The sequence below is a fragment of the Triticum aestivum genome, chromosome 3D, assembly GCF_018294505.1.
Source record: "Triticum aestivum cultivar Chinese Spring chromosome 3D, IWGSC CS RefSeq v2.1, whole genome shotgun sequence".
Taxonomy (NCBI): domain Eukaryota; kingdom Viridiplantae; phylum Streptophyta; class Magnoliopsida; order Poales; family Poaceae; genus Triticum; species Triticum aestivum.
In genome coordinates, this window is record NC_057802.1 from 364,366,782 (window position 1) to 364,379,204 (window position 12,423).

Below are 12,423 nucleotides of genomic sequence, written 5' to 3' on the forward strand. Positions count from 1 at the left end.
CTTGTGCATCCAAAAACCCTTAAACCCAATTCTTATTTTCAAGAGTCCACCATACCTACCTACGGATTGAATAAGATCCTTCAGGTAAGTTGTCATCGGTGCAATAAGGCAATAAAAATTGCTTCTAAAAGTATTAGATCATTTAGTGTAAGAGAAAATTGAGCGTTGTACGAACTTGTGATGGCAAAGAATAAAAGCGACAGACTGCATAATAAAGGTTGCTATCATAAGGGGCAATATAACGTGACATTCTTTTGCACTAAGGGGTTGAGCATACAAACAAATAAGCGCATGGCAACCTCTGCTTCCCTCAGCGAAGGGCATGTCTTTTACTTTTATGTATTTACTTTCAGGCAAAGAGTCAAAGTATTTCTCTCTATTCCTTTTTATTTTTCTCTTTTGGCAAGCATCATGTGGTGAGGAAAGATCTAGGCACATATATCCAGTTGGATGTGGGTAGCATAAGTTATTATTGTTGACATCACCCTGGAGGTGAATACGTTGGGAGGCGAAATTATAAGCCCCTATCTTTCTATGTGTCCGGTTGAAACATTTTGCTCATGTGTATGCAGTGAGTGTTAGAAATCATATAAGACTATATGATGGTTGAGTATATGGAGATCTTACTTAAAATTTGTTGAGTAAGTTGAATTACAATTGCTTGGTGACTGAGAACATAGGTTGTCGAGTTTGAAGAGAATTCATTGTTTGAACCTTAACATGTGAATTGGTTGCTAATTTAACATGAGAACTTTCATAAGAAAGAATTGATGTTATGATGCTCGGAAAAGTGATTGAAATTATCATTGATCAAATTTGTGCACTTTGCTAGCATTCACACTTCATAAAAATTATTTCTTTTATCATTTACCTACTTGAGGACGAGTAGGAATTAAGCTTGGGGATGCTGATACATCTCCAATGTATCTATAATTTTTGAAGTATTCATGCTGTTTTATTATCATTCTTGGATGTTTTACAATCATTTTATAGAAACTTTATATCATTTTTGGGATTAATCTATTGTCCCAGTGCCCAGTGCCAGTTGCTGTTTTTTGCTTGTTTTTTACATCGCAGGAAATCAATATCAAACGGAGTCCAAACACCGCGAAACTTTTTGTCTATTTTTTATGGACCAGAAGACTCCCGATGGACCAGAGCAGCACCTGGGGGGTGCCCCGAGGGGGGCACAACCCACCAGGGCGCGCCCAGGTGGGTTGTGCCCACCTCGGTGGCCTCCCGCACCCCCTCTTTACCCTGTAAATTCCCAAATATTCCAAAAACCCTCGGGGTTAAACTAGATCAAAAGTTCCGCCCCCGCAAGGCTCTGTAGCCACCGAAAACCAATCTAGAACCCGTTCCGGCACCCTGCCGGAGGGGGAATCATCTCCGGTGGCCATCTTCATCATCCCGGCGGCCACCACGATGAGGAGGGAGTAGTCCACCCTCAGGGCTGAGGGTTTGTACCAGTAGCTACGTGTTTAATCTCTATCTCTCTCGTGTTCTTGAGATGTCACGATCTTGATGTATCGCGGGCTTTGTTACTATAGTCGGATCATATGGTGTTTTCCCCTCTCTACCTTGTTGTGATGAATTGAGTTTTTCCCTTTGAGATTTCGTTGTTATCGGATTGAATACTTTTATGGATTTGAGAGCACTTGATATATGTCTTGCATATGAATACTCATGGTGACAATGGGGTATCGTATTGATTCACTTGATATATGTTTTGGCACTCAACTCGCGGATTCCCGAGGTGACATTGGGGTAATGTACGCATAGGGCTTGATGCACGTTCTTGTCTTTGTTTCTCCGGTAGAAATCTTGGGGCACTCTTTGAGGTTCCTTGTGTTGGATTGAGTATTGTGAATCTGAAATTATTTGGTGTTATTTTAGTACGAACTCTTGGATAGATCAATCGGAAAGAATAGCTTCGAGGTGGTTTCGTACACTACAAATGATTTCTTCTTATGTTCTCCGCTAGATAGGAACTTTGGAGTGATTCTTCATCGCACTTTGAGGGGTGGTTATATGATCCAATTATATTAGCATTGTTGAGAGATTGCCCTAGTGAAAGTACGGACCCTAGGCCTCATTTTCAAGCATTGCAATGTCGTTTTTGTGCCAGTTTACTATATGCTACCTTGCTATATTTATATATTCAGATTATAAAAATATATTTCTACCATCAATATTACACTTTTATCACCATCTCTTCGCCGAACTAGTGCACCTATACAATTTTCCATTGTATTGGGTGTGTTGGGGACACAAGAGATTTCTTGTATTTGGTTGCAAGGTTGTTTGAGAGAGACCATGTTCATCCTACACCTCCCAGGGATTGATAAACCTTAGGTCATCCACTTGAGGAAAAATTGCTACTGTCCTACAAAACTCTACGCTTGGAAGCCCAACACGAGTCTACAAGAATAAAGTTGCGTAGTAGACATCAGCGCCGGGGCGGCGGGCGGCCTTGGGAGTCGGGGCGGTGGGGGTCAGGGGCGGCGGTGGCTCGGGGACGAGGGCGGCGCGGGTGAGGTGAGGGGAGAGAGAGGGGTGGGGCGCGGCGCTGAACGTTTTTTAGTTAGGTCAAAGCTCTTTGCCGTCTGCTAGCAGACGGCGATGAGCCTAGCTAGTGGGGTGGGGCCGGGGGAAACGGCCGTTAGGTTGGCCACTTTCTTTGCCGTTTGCTAGCAGACGGCAAAAAAAGTGGCCGTTAGGTCGTTCTCGTTAGTGGGCCACCCTTCCTCTTTGCCATCAGCTAGCAGACGACAAAGCTTCTATGCCGTCAGCTAGCAGACGGCTAAGAGCCAGCGGACGGCAAACATGATCTTTGCCGTCAGTTTTCTGTAAGCTGATGGCAAAGACCTTCTTTGTCGTCAGCTAGCAGACGGCAAAGAGCTGGTTGACGGCAAAGATCCTGACTCCAGTAGTGAGTAGTAAAATTTATTGGAGATTGACAAACATAGCATTCGTCAATGATGCAATTCATGAAAGAATTACTAAGTGAAGAGAAGATTCACATGCAAATACACTATCTTGGACATCTTTTATGATTGTGAGCCCCATCAAAATATTATATGCCAAAATTGTTGACGTTGGACAAGGAAGACAACATAATGATTTATGTTTGTTCATATTCACATAGAAGTTATATTGTCATAGATCCTTTAACATGTGGTGCTTGCCCCCCATCTTTGCTAGCCAAAAATTCCGCACTAAGTAGAGATACTACTTGCGCATCCAAAACCCTTAACCCAAATCTTGTTTTGAGAGTCCACCATACCTACCTGTGGATTGAGTAAGATCCCTCAAGTAAGTTGTCATCGGTGCAATAAGGCAATAAAAATTTGTTCTAAATGTGTTAGGTCATCTAGTGTAAGAGAAAATTGAGCGTTGTGTGAACTTGTGATGGCAAAATAATAAAGGCGACAGACTGCATAATAAAGGTTGCTATCATAAGGGGCAATATAACGTAACGTTCTTTTGCACTAAGAGATTGAGCATACAACCAAAAAGCGCATGGCAACCTATGCTTCCCTCCGCGAAGGGCCTATCTTTTACTTTTATGCAAGAGTTAAAGTATCTCTCTCTATTCCTTTTTCTCTTCTTTTTTGGCAAGCACCATGTGGTGAGGAAAGGTATAGGCACATATATCCAGTTGGATATGGGTGGGCATGAGTTATTATTATTGACATCACCCTTGAGGTGAATACGTTGGAAGGCGAAACTATAAGCCCCTATCTTTCTATGTGTCCGATTGAAACTTTTTGCTCATGTGTATGCGGTGAGTGTTAGCAATTATAGAAGACTATATGATGGTTGAGTATGTGGACTTGCCAAAAGGCTCCGATACGTGACCCTTCATGAAAAGATAATGAATTGTAGTTGCAAAGTTGACTGAGAACATAGTTTATTGGTTTTCAATAGAGTTTATGCTTTATACTTCGATGTTGTGATGAATTGTTACTTGTTCATGAGAAGTTTATGATAAAAGTTATGTGATAAAAGTTTTATAATGAATTTTGTTGTTGTTATAATAATATACATGATGCTTCTATGCCCGTATTTTGTTTTTATCGACACCTCTCTCTAAGCATGTGGACTTGTTTTTCGATTTTGGTTTTCGCTTGAGGACAAGCGAGGTCTAAGCTTGTGGGAGTTGATACGTCCATTTTGCATCATGTTTTCCTACTGTTATTTATGATGTTTTTATGCATAATAATGCTTTATGGAGTAATTCTAATGCTTTTTCCCTCATAATATGCAAGGTTCACAGAAAGAGGGAGAATACCGGCAGCTGGAATTCTGGACCTAAAAAAGCTAAGTCAGGCCACATATGCTGCACAACTCCAAATGAGCTGAAACTTCACGGAGAATTTTATGGAATATTTAAGAATTATTAGAGCAAATAACTACCGGAGGGGGCCCACCAGGTGGGCACAACCCACCTAGACGCGTCAGGGCCCCCAAGCGCGCCTTGGTAGGTTGTGCCCTCCTCGGCCCACCTCCGGTGCCCCTCTTCTGGTGTATAAGTCATTTTGACCTTGAAAAAAATGAGGCGAGGACTTTCGGGATGATGCACCACCGTCTCGAGGCGGGACTTGGGCAGGAGCACTTTTGCCCTCCGGCGGAGCGATTCCGCCGGGGGAACTTCCCTCCCAAAGGGGAAAATCATCGTCATCATCATCACCAAGAACTCTCCTATCTTGGGGAGGGCAATCTCCATCAACATCTTCAACAGCACCATATCCTCTCAAACCCTGGTTCATCTCTTGTGTTTAATCTTTGTACCGGAATCTTAGATTGGTGCTTGTGGGTGACTAGTAGTGTTGATTACATCTTGTAGTTGATTACTATATGGTTTATTTGGTGGAAGATTATATGTTCAGATCCATTATTCTATTTAATATACCTCTGATCTTGAGCATGATTATCATTTGTGAGTATTTACTTTCGTTCTTGAGGTCACGAGAGAAATCTTGTTGCAAGTAATCATGTGAACTTGATATGTGTTTGATATTTTGATGGTATATATGTTGTGATTCCCTTAGTGGTGTCATGTGAACGTCGACTACATGGCACTTCACCTTATTAGGGCCTAAGGGAATGCATTGTGGAGTGGTTATTAGATGATGGGCTCCGAGAGTGACAGAAGCTTAAACCCTAGTTTATGCGCTACTTCATAAGGGACTGATTTGGATCCAAAAGTTTAATGTTATGGTTAGATTTTATCTTAATACTTTTCTCATAGTTGTGGATACTTGCGAGGGGGTTAATCATAAGTAGGAGGTTCGTTCAAGTAAGAACAACACCTAAGCACCGGTCCACCCACATATCAAATTATTAAAGTAGCGAACACGAATCAAACGAACATGATGAAAGTGACTAGATGAAATTCCTGTGTACCCTCAAGAACACTTTGCTTACCATAAGAGACCGTTTTGGCATATCCTTTGCCACAAAAGGATTGGGCTACCTTGCTGCATATTATTTATCGTTACCATTACCTGCTCGTTACAAATTATCTTGCTATCAAATTACTCGCTACTTATAATTTCAGTGCTTCCACACCGCTCCAAATGGAGATTAGCATCCGCAAGGGTGTGAACTTCGGGATACATCATCGTCTCCGCGTGCCTCGGTTATCTCTTACCCGAGCCCTTTACTTTGTGATAGTTATAGTGTTTCATGCTATATATATATATATATATATATATATATATATATATATATATATATATATATATATATATATATATATATATATATATATATATATATATATATATCTTGCTATCACCTAGTTGTTTATCTTGCTTGGCATAAGTTGTTGGTGCACATAGCTGTGCCTAGTCGTTCCAGGTTTTGTGCTTGACAAATTAAACGCTAGTTTTATTCCGCATTTGTTCAAGCCTAAACCGTAATTATTTTAAAGCGCCTATTCACCCCCTCTAGGCGGCATCCATGATCTTTCAGCGGTTCGTCACAATTCGAAGCCTATGATCCGTTATGGTCCATTGTTACCATGAGATAGGGAGAGGATGTTGAATCTGAACTACATCCACAACAGTAACAATGCAGAGGTTGTGAACATGCTCTGAATGCAAAGAGCACATTTGTAAAGCTTGTGGACACGTTTAGGGAGAAGGGGTTGCTACAAGGTAGCATACTCACCTCTTTGAAGAGTAAATAGCAATGTTCCTTCACGTTGGAGGTCATAACTAGAGGTTCAATGTGATTCACAACATTCACGAGATCCAATAACACAATTTCTCAATATTTCAAGTATGTCTTGTATGCGACTGGGGAGCTCCAAGGAGAGATGATCAAGGCACCAAATGGGCAAACTCCTTCGAAGATTCACATGGGTCCTAGATGATACCCATATTTCAAGGTGAGTAGTACTCTTAGTTCATGCCATAACATGCTTGTATTGTTGTGAGTGAGCCATAACAGTTTTTCCCTGCCATCACAGGATTGTATTGGTGCAATAGATGATGCTCATGTCACTTATAGATTGTTGAGGTCACATGTTGCATCATACAAGAGTGGAATGCACTACACAAAGCAAAATGTGCATACAAGAGTTGTTGATTTCGATCACATATGCGTTAGCTGGCTGGGGTGGATCAACCGATGATGCTAACATTCTGGCTAACAACATGTCTCGGTCAATATCCCTGATGGTAAGTTCTACCCAGAGATGCTGGATATGCATGTCGGCCATGTGTTCTTCCACCCTTCAGGAAAAACAGGTATCATCTCAACGAGTTATCTTCCAGGAACTATCTATGACTGTTGTTCAAATTTTCAATCTCGGACACTCTAGACTTAAGTTACAACTGAGGGCATTTGGTGTTTCTCGAAGAATATATTTAAAATCCACTTTGACGTTTCTAGTCGACACCTTTTCCACTGTGACGTTTGGCGCCATGTTTCGTGTTACAAGGGAAAAGGGAAACATGTTTCATGCCACATTTGTTTAAGCAGCCCTACACCATGTGTAGTGGTATTATTTGACCGTTCTGGAGCTCGGAACTCACCAAACCACCAAGTCAAGAACATCCGTCCCCTTAATCCAGGGCCACGCCGATTCCGGGACAAGAATTTACCACCTCGCGTCGCATTTCCTTTCCTCCTCGTGCTCGCTCGCTCGGCCCCTCGAGTATACACTTCTCTAGCCTTCCACAGGCTAGACAACAAACGCGAACCCGCGCCCCCCCCCTCTGCTCTGCCTGCGCCCGCCCGCCCGCCCGCTCACAGGCGCTGCCTGGCAGTGCCATTACTGCCCCCACCCGTCTCTCCAGGCCCGAGCAGAGCACGCCAGGGGAACCGGGTTCCTCGTCATGGCCGGTGACCGCCGCGGCGGGTCGCCCACGGTGGAGCGCCGGCGGGGGATCCGGCGCCTCCTGCTGCCACGAGGGGAGGCCTCCTCCTCCTCCTCCTCGGCGCCGCTGCCTCCGCCGGCCGCGCCCGAGGTGGGGCGGAGGAAGGGCTTCGCCTCCGCGGCGCTGCGCGGGCTGGGCTGCACGTCGGCCGCGGCCTCGCAGGCGTACGCGCCATGGGCGGGCTCCGCGGCTGCGGCGGCCGTACGGTCGTCCGCCGACTGGCACGGGCGGAGGAAGAAAGGGAAGGACAGGAGGAAGGAGAGGGGAGGAGGTGGAGGAGGCGGCCTTGTGGGCGGAGGGATCGGCGGCGACGTGTGGTGCGCCCCGGGGATACCGTTCGCCGCGGAGGCGTCCTCCGTGGACTGCGTGGTGGCGCGCCACCAGATGCTGGGGAGGGGGCGCGGCGGCGACTCCGAGAGGCCGCACAGAGAGGTGAGTGGCAGATGCTTCTTGGCTTGTTCGGATCTGTTGGTGCTCATGGCGTGTCCATTTCGTAGGATTGCTTGTTGTTCTTGGTGGGTGGTTATTCTCATCAGTTTTCTCATTTCTCATGTGTGTCCGTTTTTGTGCTTTTTTTGAACTCGTTTTTTGTCTGTTGTTGAAAAGAAAGCGTGTGTTCTTCTAAGTATTCAGATTTTCTGGTGGCTGTTTTGCTCCGAAATCTTTCGTTTCAATTTCACATTTGCGCCCTTCAAAATCCAGCTTCGCTGTTACGATTACTCTTTTAGCGATTATGAGCAGCCTTGAATGCGATGTTCTGTTTAAGCATCTGAAACAGTGCTCTCCACTACCACGTTTGATGCTATGCCTTCGGGGCAATACCGAATTCTCCGTATGCAAGTGGAATCTTTTGACATGTTCTGCCAGCCAGCTGACGCTGCGTTTCTCATGTGATGTCCACAGCGGCCCTGCCTGTCCCGGAGGGCGAGCATGCAGGAGCAGATGTCCTCGTCGTTCATGGAGTCGCCGCCGCCGCCGCCGCTGCATCACCTGGACGGCCCCTTCTTCGGCGCCGACCTGCTCCCCTCCGCGCGCCTCCGCCGGATGCGCGGGTACCGCCCCTCCCCCGGCGGCCTCGAAGAAGAGGTACGATACAGCACACTAGTCTCAGCACCAGTATTAAATACACTGCATCATACCAGTATCGCCTTGCGTTTGCTTGCACGCTTGAGCCGCATCTATGCCTTCTCCGCCTCGGCGTCCAGCGGTCGGTGCGCGATTACGTTACCATAAGATTCCCGTGCGTATGACAATAATAGTGTAGCCAGGGTTGTCATTGTGTGTGATCTGACAAATGTTCGTGCTGTAACCCCTGGGCGTTGGAGGTGGTTGACTTGCTTCTTTCGTGCGCTAAACGTGACGTGAGATCGTGGCCTTCTCGTTGGTTAACGAACCCATAATTAAGTGGCTCCGGCCACGGAGCTCCGCTACGCTGTGTGGCCATGGAGAGAGACCTCTCAACCATGGCATGCAGACGCAGACTACCAACACTTGCGCTGAGCTGAGCTGGGCCGGGCAGCCACGGCGCTGCTGATGGAATGGCCAGTCAAATGGCGTCCAAACTAGATATGCTGTTTCGGAGCTGGGGAAGAGGTGGTAGATGTGGAACACCTGAGCATGACAACCCATAATGCCACTTTATTTGTTCATTCATTCTCTTTTTGGCATGCTGTTCTAGCGGATCGTACAGTAGGTAGGGAATGGGGATGGGCATTCTGGTGGGTGAATGATGGCTTTCAGACTTTGCCTCGGTGCCCAGCTCTTCTGCCTGACTCGACTGCTCTTTTGCTGCTCAGGGGGACCGGGCACCCTCATGATTTGCCTGTTGCTTCAGTCATAATCAGATCTCATGTTGTTTGTGTATTTCGTGATCACCTAGCTGGTGAGGGCTCTTATCTTATTGTTGGATGTGAATATTGAGGGTTTCCTTGTCCCTGTAGTAGGCAACTATCAAAGATATGCAGACGGTGGGTGGGGCAATTTAACATCTCAAGTTGTAGTCCTAATTGGTTGGTTGGAGGAAACCTATTTCCTGGTCTTGCCCTTGACCCATGGGTCTAAGCGTGATGCAAAATGAGCCACCCACCTGAAGTATAACCTTAAAACCTGCTGTATGTAGTCTGGAAAGAAAATCGTAGACGATACAAATAAAAGTATGAAATAATCAACATATTATCCGTGGGCCTAAAAGTGACAATTTTTATAAGATGTTTACACAATGCTCACTTCTTTATTCGTTCATGCTTGTTCATCTAAGGTGAACATTTTTAATGGAAGCATGCCCATGCATGGGTGCGCAATGATTTCTGTCTAATGAAATGCCAGCAGGGTACCAGTTTCGAATGCTTACCTTCTTTATATGTATGGCAGATCATGATGTTTCAGACAAGAGTGTTGTTGGGAGGAATGAATATGTATGATCGGTACCAGGATTGGCGCCTCGATGTCGACAACATGACTTATGAGGTATGTCTTCCTCCCTCCCTCCCGTGTAACAACACTTGGCATTATCATCGTGATGGACCAACTTTGTCTTACAGGAGTTGCTTGAGCTTGGAGAAAGAATAGGGCATGTCAACACAGGGCTACGCGAGGATGAGATAATTCGCAACCTCAGGAAGGTCAAGCCTGATTCATCATTCCGGTTTCCGACGGAAGTGGAGAAGAAATGCAGTATTTGTCAAGTATGCCCTCTCCCTCCTTCCTTGATAGTTATCCCCCGCTTCTCTATATATCAATCGCGAGAGTTTAAACCAGGTCTGTCTATTCTGGTGGATGTTGCAGGAAGAGTTTGAAGCAAATGACGAGATGGGGAGGCTGGGCTGCGGCCACAGCTACCATGTTTACTGCATCAAGCAGTGGCTTTCTCAGAAGAACGTTTGCCCGGTTTGCAAGACTGCTGTCACAAAGACTTGAACAAGTCGGGACTCCAGGCTACACCTATTGTGTACCTGGGTGGACCTGAAAAGCCTCTCTTTGTTGTGTCTTGTACAGTCCGTTACATGTATTATTATTGTCTAAACACAACATCCATTCTTTTGCATTTCCAGATAGAAATGCCATATTGCGGCGATCTTTTATCAAACATATGGGTTCTGGTATGCTCTTTCAAGATGGTGATGTGATGTCCAAGCGTTTTGCAGAACTGACTTAGGCTCAGGTTGTTGAATTATGCTGTAGTGCTTATTTTATTATTGTAGTGAAAAATTAGCCACAAAAGCAGACAAAGCGGATCAAGCATACAATGAAAATAGACAACGGTTGCTAATCCACTGTATTTCATCAAGCTTTATGGGCTATCCGCAAGCAATAGCAAAATATTACTCCCTCCGTCCCATAATATAAGAACGTTTTTGGAACTACACTAGTGTCAAAAACATTCTTATATTATATGATGGAGTATTTCCTCTCTTGCATGAATGTAAGAGCATCTACAGCCGCAACCTACAAATTTGGACCCATGCACGTCGATTATATGATGTGTAGTCCATGTTAGGCTGGCGGGACTGTTAATAAACACCAAATAAATAGTTCATACTTGAGATTTTCACATCCGTATTGGGTCAGCAGGTTTCAGATGTTTAGTCCAACCTCGCCACATGAGGAGCTAGTCGACCGGCTTAGCCGGGTCGTCCAGAAGCGATAAGCTTCACTCATCATTGCACCCTTAGTTAAAAAGATGAATTGTTACCAATAATGTTCTCCGCTTATCACAAAGAAGATTTATAGTCATGGTTCACAAACGGAGCATTGATGTTTGCACGGCTCTTTTTGAATCACAATGTGTCGCCGCGCCGTCGTTGCTGCACCGCCTGCATCTGCTGTCTTGCTGGGCTCCGGCTCCTCCGGCGCGGACGCGGCCCGTGTCATGGAGATGCAGCCTCTGCCGACCTTGCCGCTGGAGGCTGAACGTGGGCGCAGCGTCGCGCGACACCCCTCACCACGCGCTGCCCGGCGTCGGTCTCAGGAGAGCCTCACGCCACCAGTCTCGCCTCCGCTGTCGCCAACTACCGTCCTTCCGCCGTCTCCGAGGTCCATGAGGAATGAAGCCCGGTCGGCTGCGCTTGTGCCGAACATGCCAAGCCCGGCGCTGCTCAAGCTTTGCTCGCCCCAGATGCTGCTGCTGCCTGTTCCGTCGCCTTCCAGGCCGCCGGGGTTTGAGGCCTCCCCAACGCCACCCCTGTTGTCCAGTGGGCTGCTGCGCCGAACTCCTTCGCCTGTGCGGCATCGTAGGGCTGTTGTCGGTGCGGTCGGCCTCCAGTGCCTTGCACCCCTGTTTGAAGATCGCCAGGAAGCCATCCTGCCCACACCCACCCCTGCTCCAACGCCACCCCGAGCCCCTGCTGCACGCAGGAAAACCATGGCTGGTGTGACCATCTCCAGGGTTGGCGGTGCTCTTTCGCTGCACAAGACGTGGGCGGCAAGCCGCCCCAGGGCCACGCCGGTGGCTACAGCGGCAGAAATTCTGGTCTGTCGCTCCCTCGGCATCGTCAAGGATGGTGAGGACGTGACTGCTGCAGCCCTTGATGCCTTCGCGGAGCGCTTCAAAGCGCACCTGTCGTCGGAGGTGATCACGGCCATGAGGGGGCTTTTTAAGCTGGACGACGCGAATGCGCATGCTGTGGAGGAGGCCCTCCTGTCGCATGGTGGGGGTGGCGCGCTGGACCTGGAGAGGGCCGATGAGGAGGCCGAGCTCCAGCAGGCTGCAACCTAAGCAGTTTTGCTCAAAACTGGGGTTGATCTTGTTAAATGTTAGTACAACCAAATGCATGTCCTGGGGTGTCTATGTACTGGGTCCAAGGTATCTCTAAAGTAGAAGTTTGTGTGCGTCCTGGCTACATGCCTAGTTTCAAGTCTGTGGAGTTGCTGTTACATCTCAGGGAGTCTGCTATTGTAACCGGGTGCAAGCAGTCTGTTGCTGCTCCTGCCATTATGCCAAGCGCTATTGTGGTCGTCCCAGCTCATGATACGTGCATATGCTCCAGGGATCTCATGTTTAATCATGTTAGCTCAACCGATCAACTTCTTGAGC

General features: G+C 46.7%; 2 protein-coding genes across 2 annotated transcripts; both read left to right on the forward strand.

Annotated features, from left to right (window-relative positions):
• The first annotated feature begins 7,158 nt into the window (after positions 1-7,158).
• LOC123078922 (E3 ubiquitin-protein ligase MBR2) lies at positions 7,159-10,563 on the forward strand. The gene is made up of 5 exons (XM_044501573.1): positions 7,159-7,823; positions 8,295-8,477; positions 9,762-9,857; positions 9,932-10,075; positions 10,176-10,563. Exons 1-5 carry the CDS (start codon positions 7,350-7,352, stop codon positions 10,305-10,307), a joined length of 1,029 nt encoding a protein of 342 aa, XP_044357508.1. The 5' UTR covers positions 7,159-7,349; the 3' UTR covers positions 10,308-10,563.
• Positions 10,564-11,172: 609 nt separating this feature from the next.
• LOC123076303 (CASP-like protein 4A2) lies at positions 11,173-12,105 on the forward strand. Its single transcript, XM_044498624.1, has one exon. The coding sequence runs from the start codon at positions 11,173-11,175 to the stop codon at positions 12,103-12,105; it is 933 nt and encodes a 310-aa protein (XP_044354559.1).
• The last annotated feature ends 318 nt before the right edge of the window (positions 12,106-12,423 follow it).

Coding starts and splice junctions, on each gene's coding strand:
- LOC123078922 (XM_044501573.1), top strand. CDS start 7,350: ATGGCCGGTGACCGCCGCGGCGGGTCGCCCACGGTGGAGCGCCGGCGG. Junction 7,824..8,294: donor CCGAGAGGCCGCACAGAGAG/GTGAGTGGCAGA, acceptor TGATGTCCACAG/CGGCCCTGCCTGTCCCGGAG. Junction 10,076..10,175: donor AGAAATGCAGTATTTGTCAA/GTATGCCCTCTC, acceptor TGGATGTTGCAG/GAAGAGTTTGAAGCAAATGA.
- LOC123076303 (XM_044498624.1), top strand. CDS start 11,173: ATGTGTCGCCGCGCCGTCGTTGCTGCACCGCCTGCATCTGCTGTCTTG.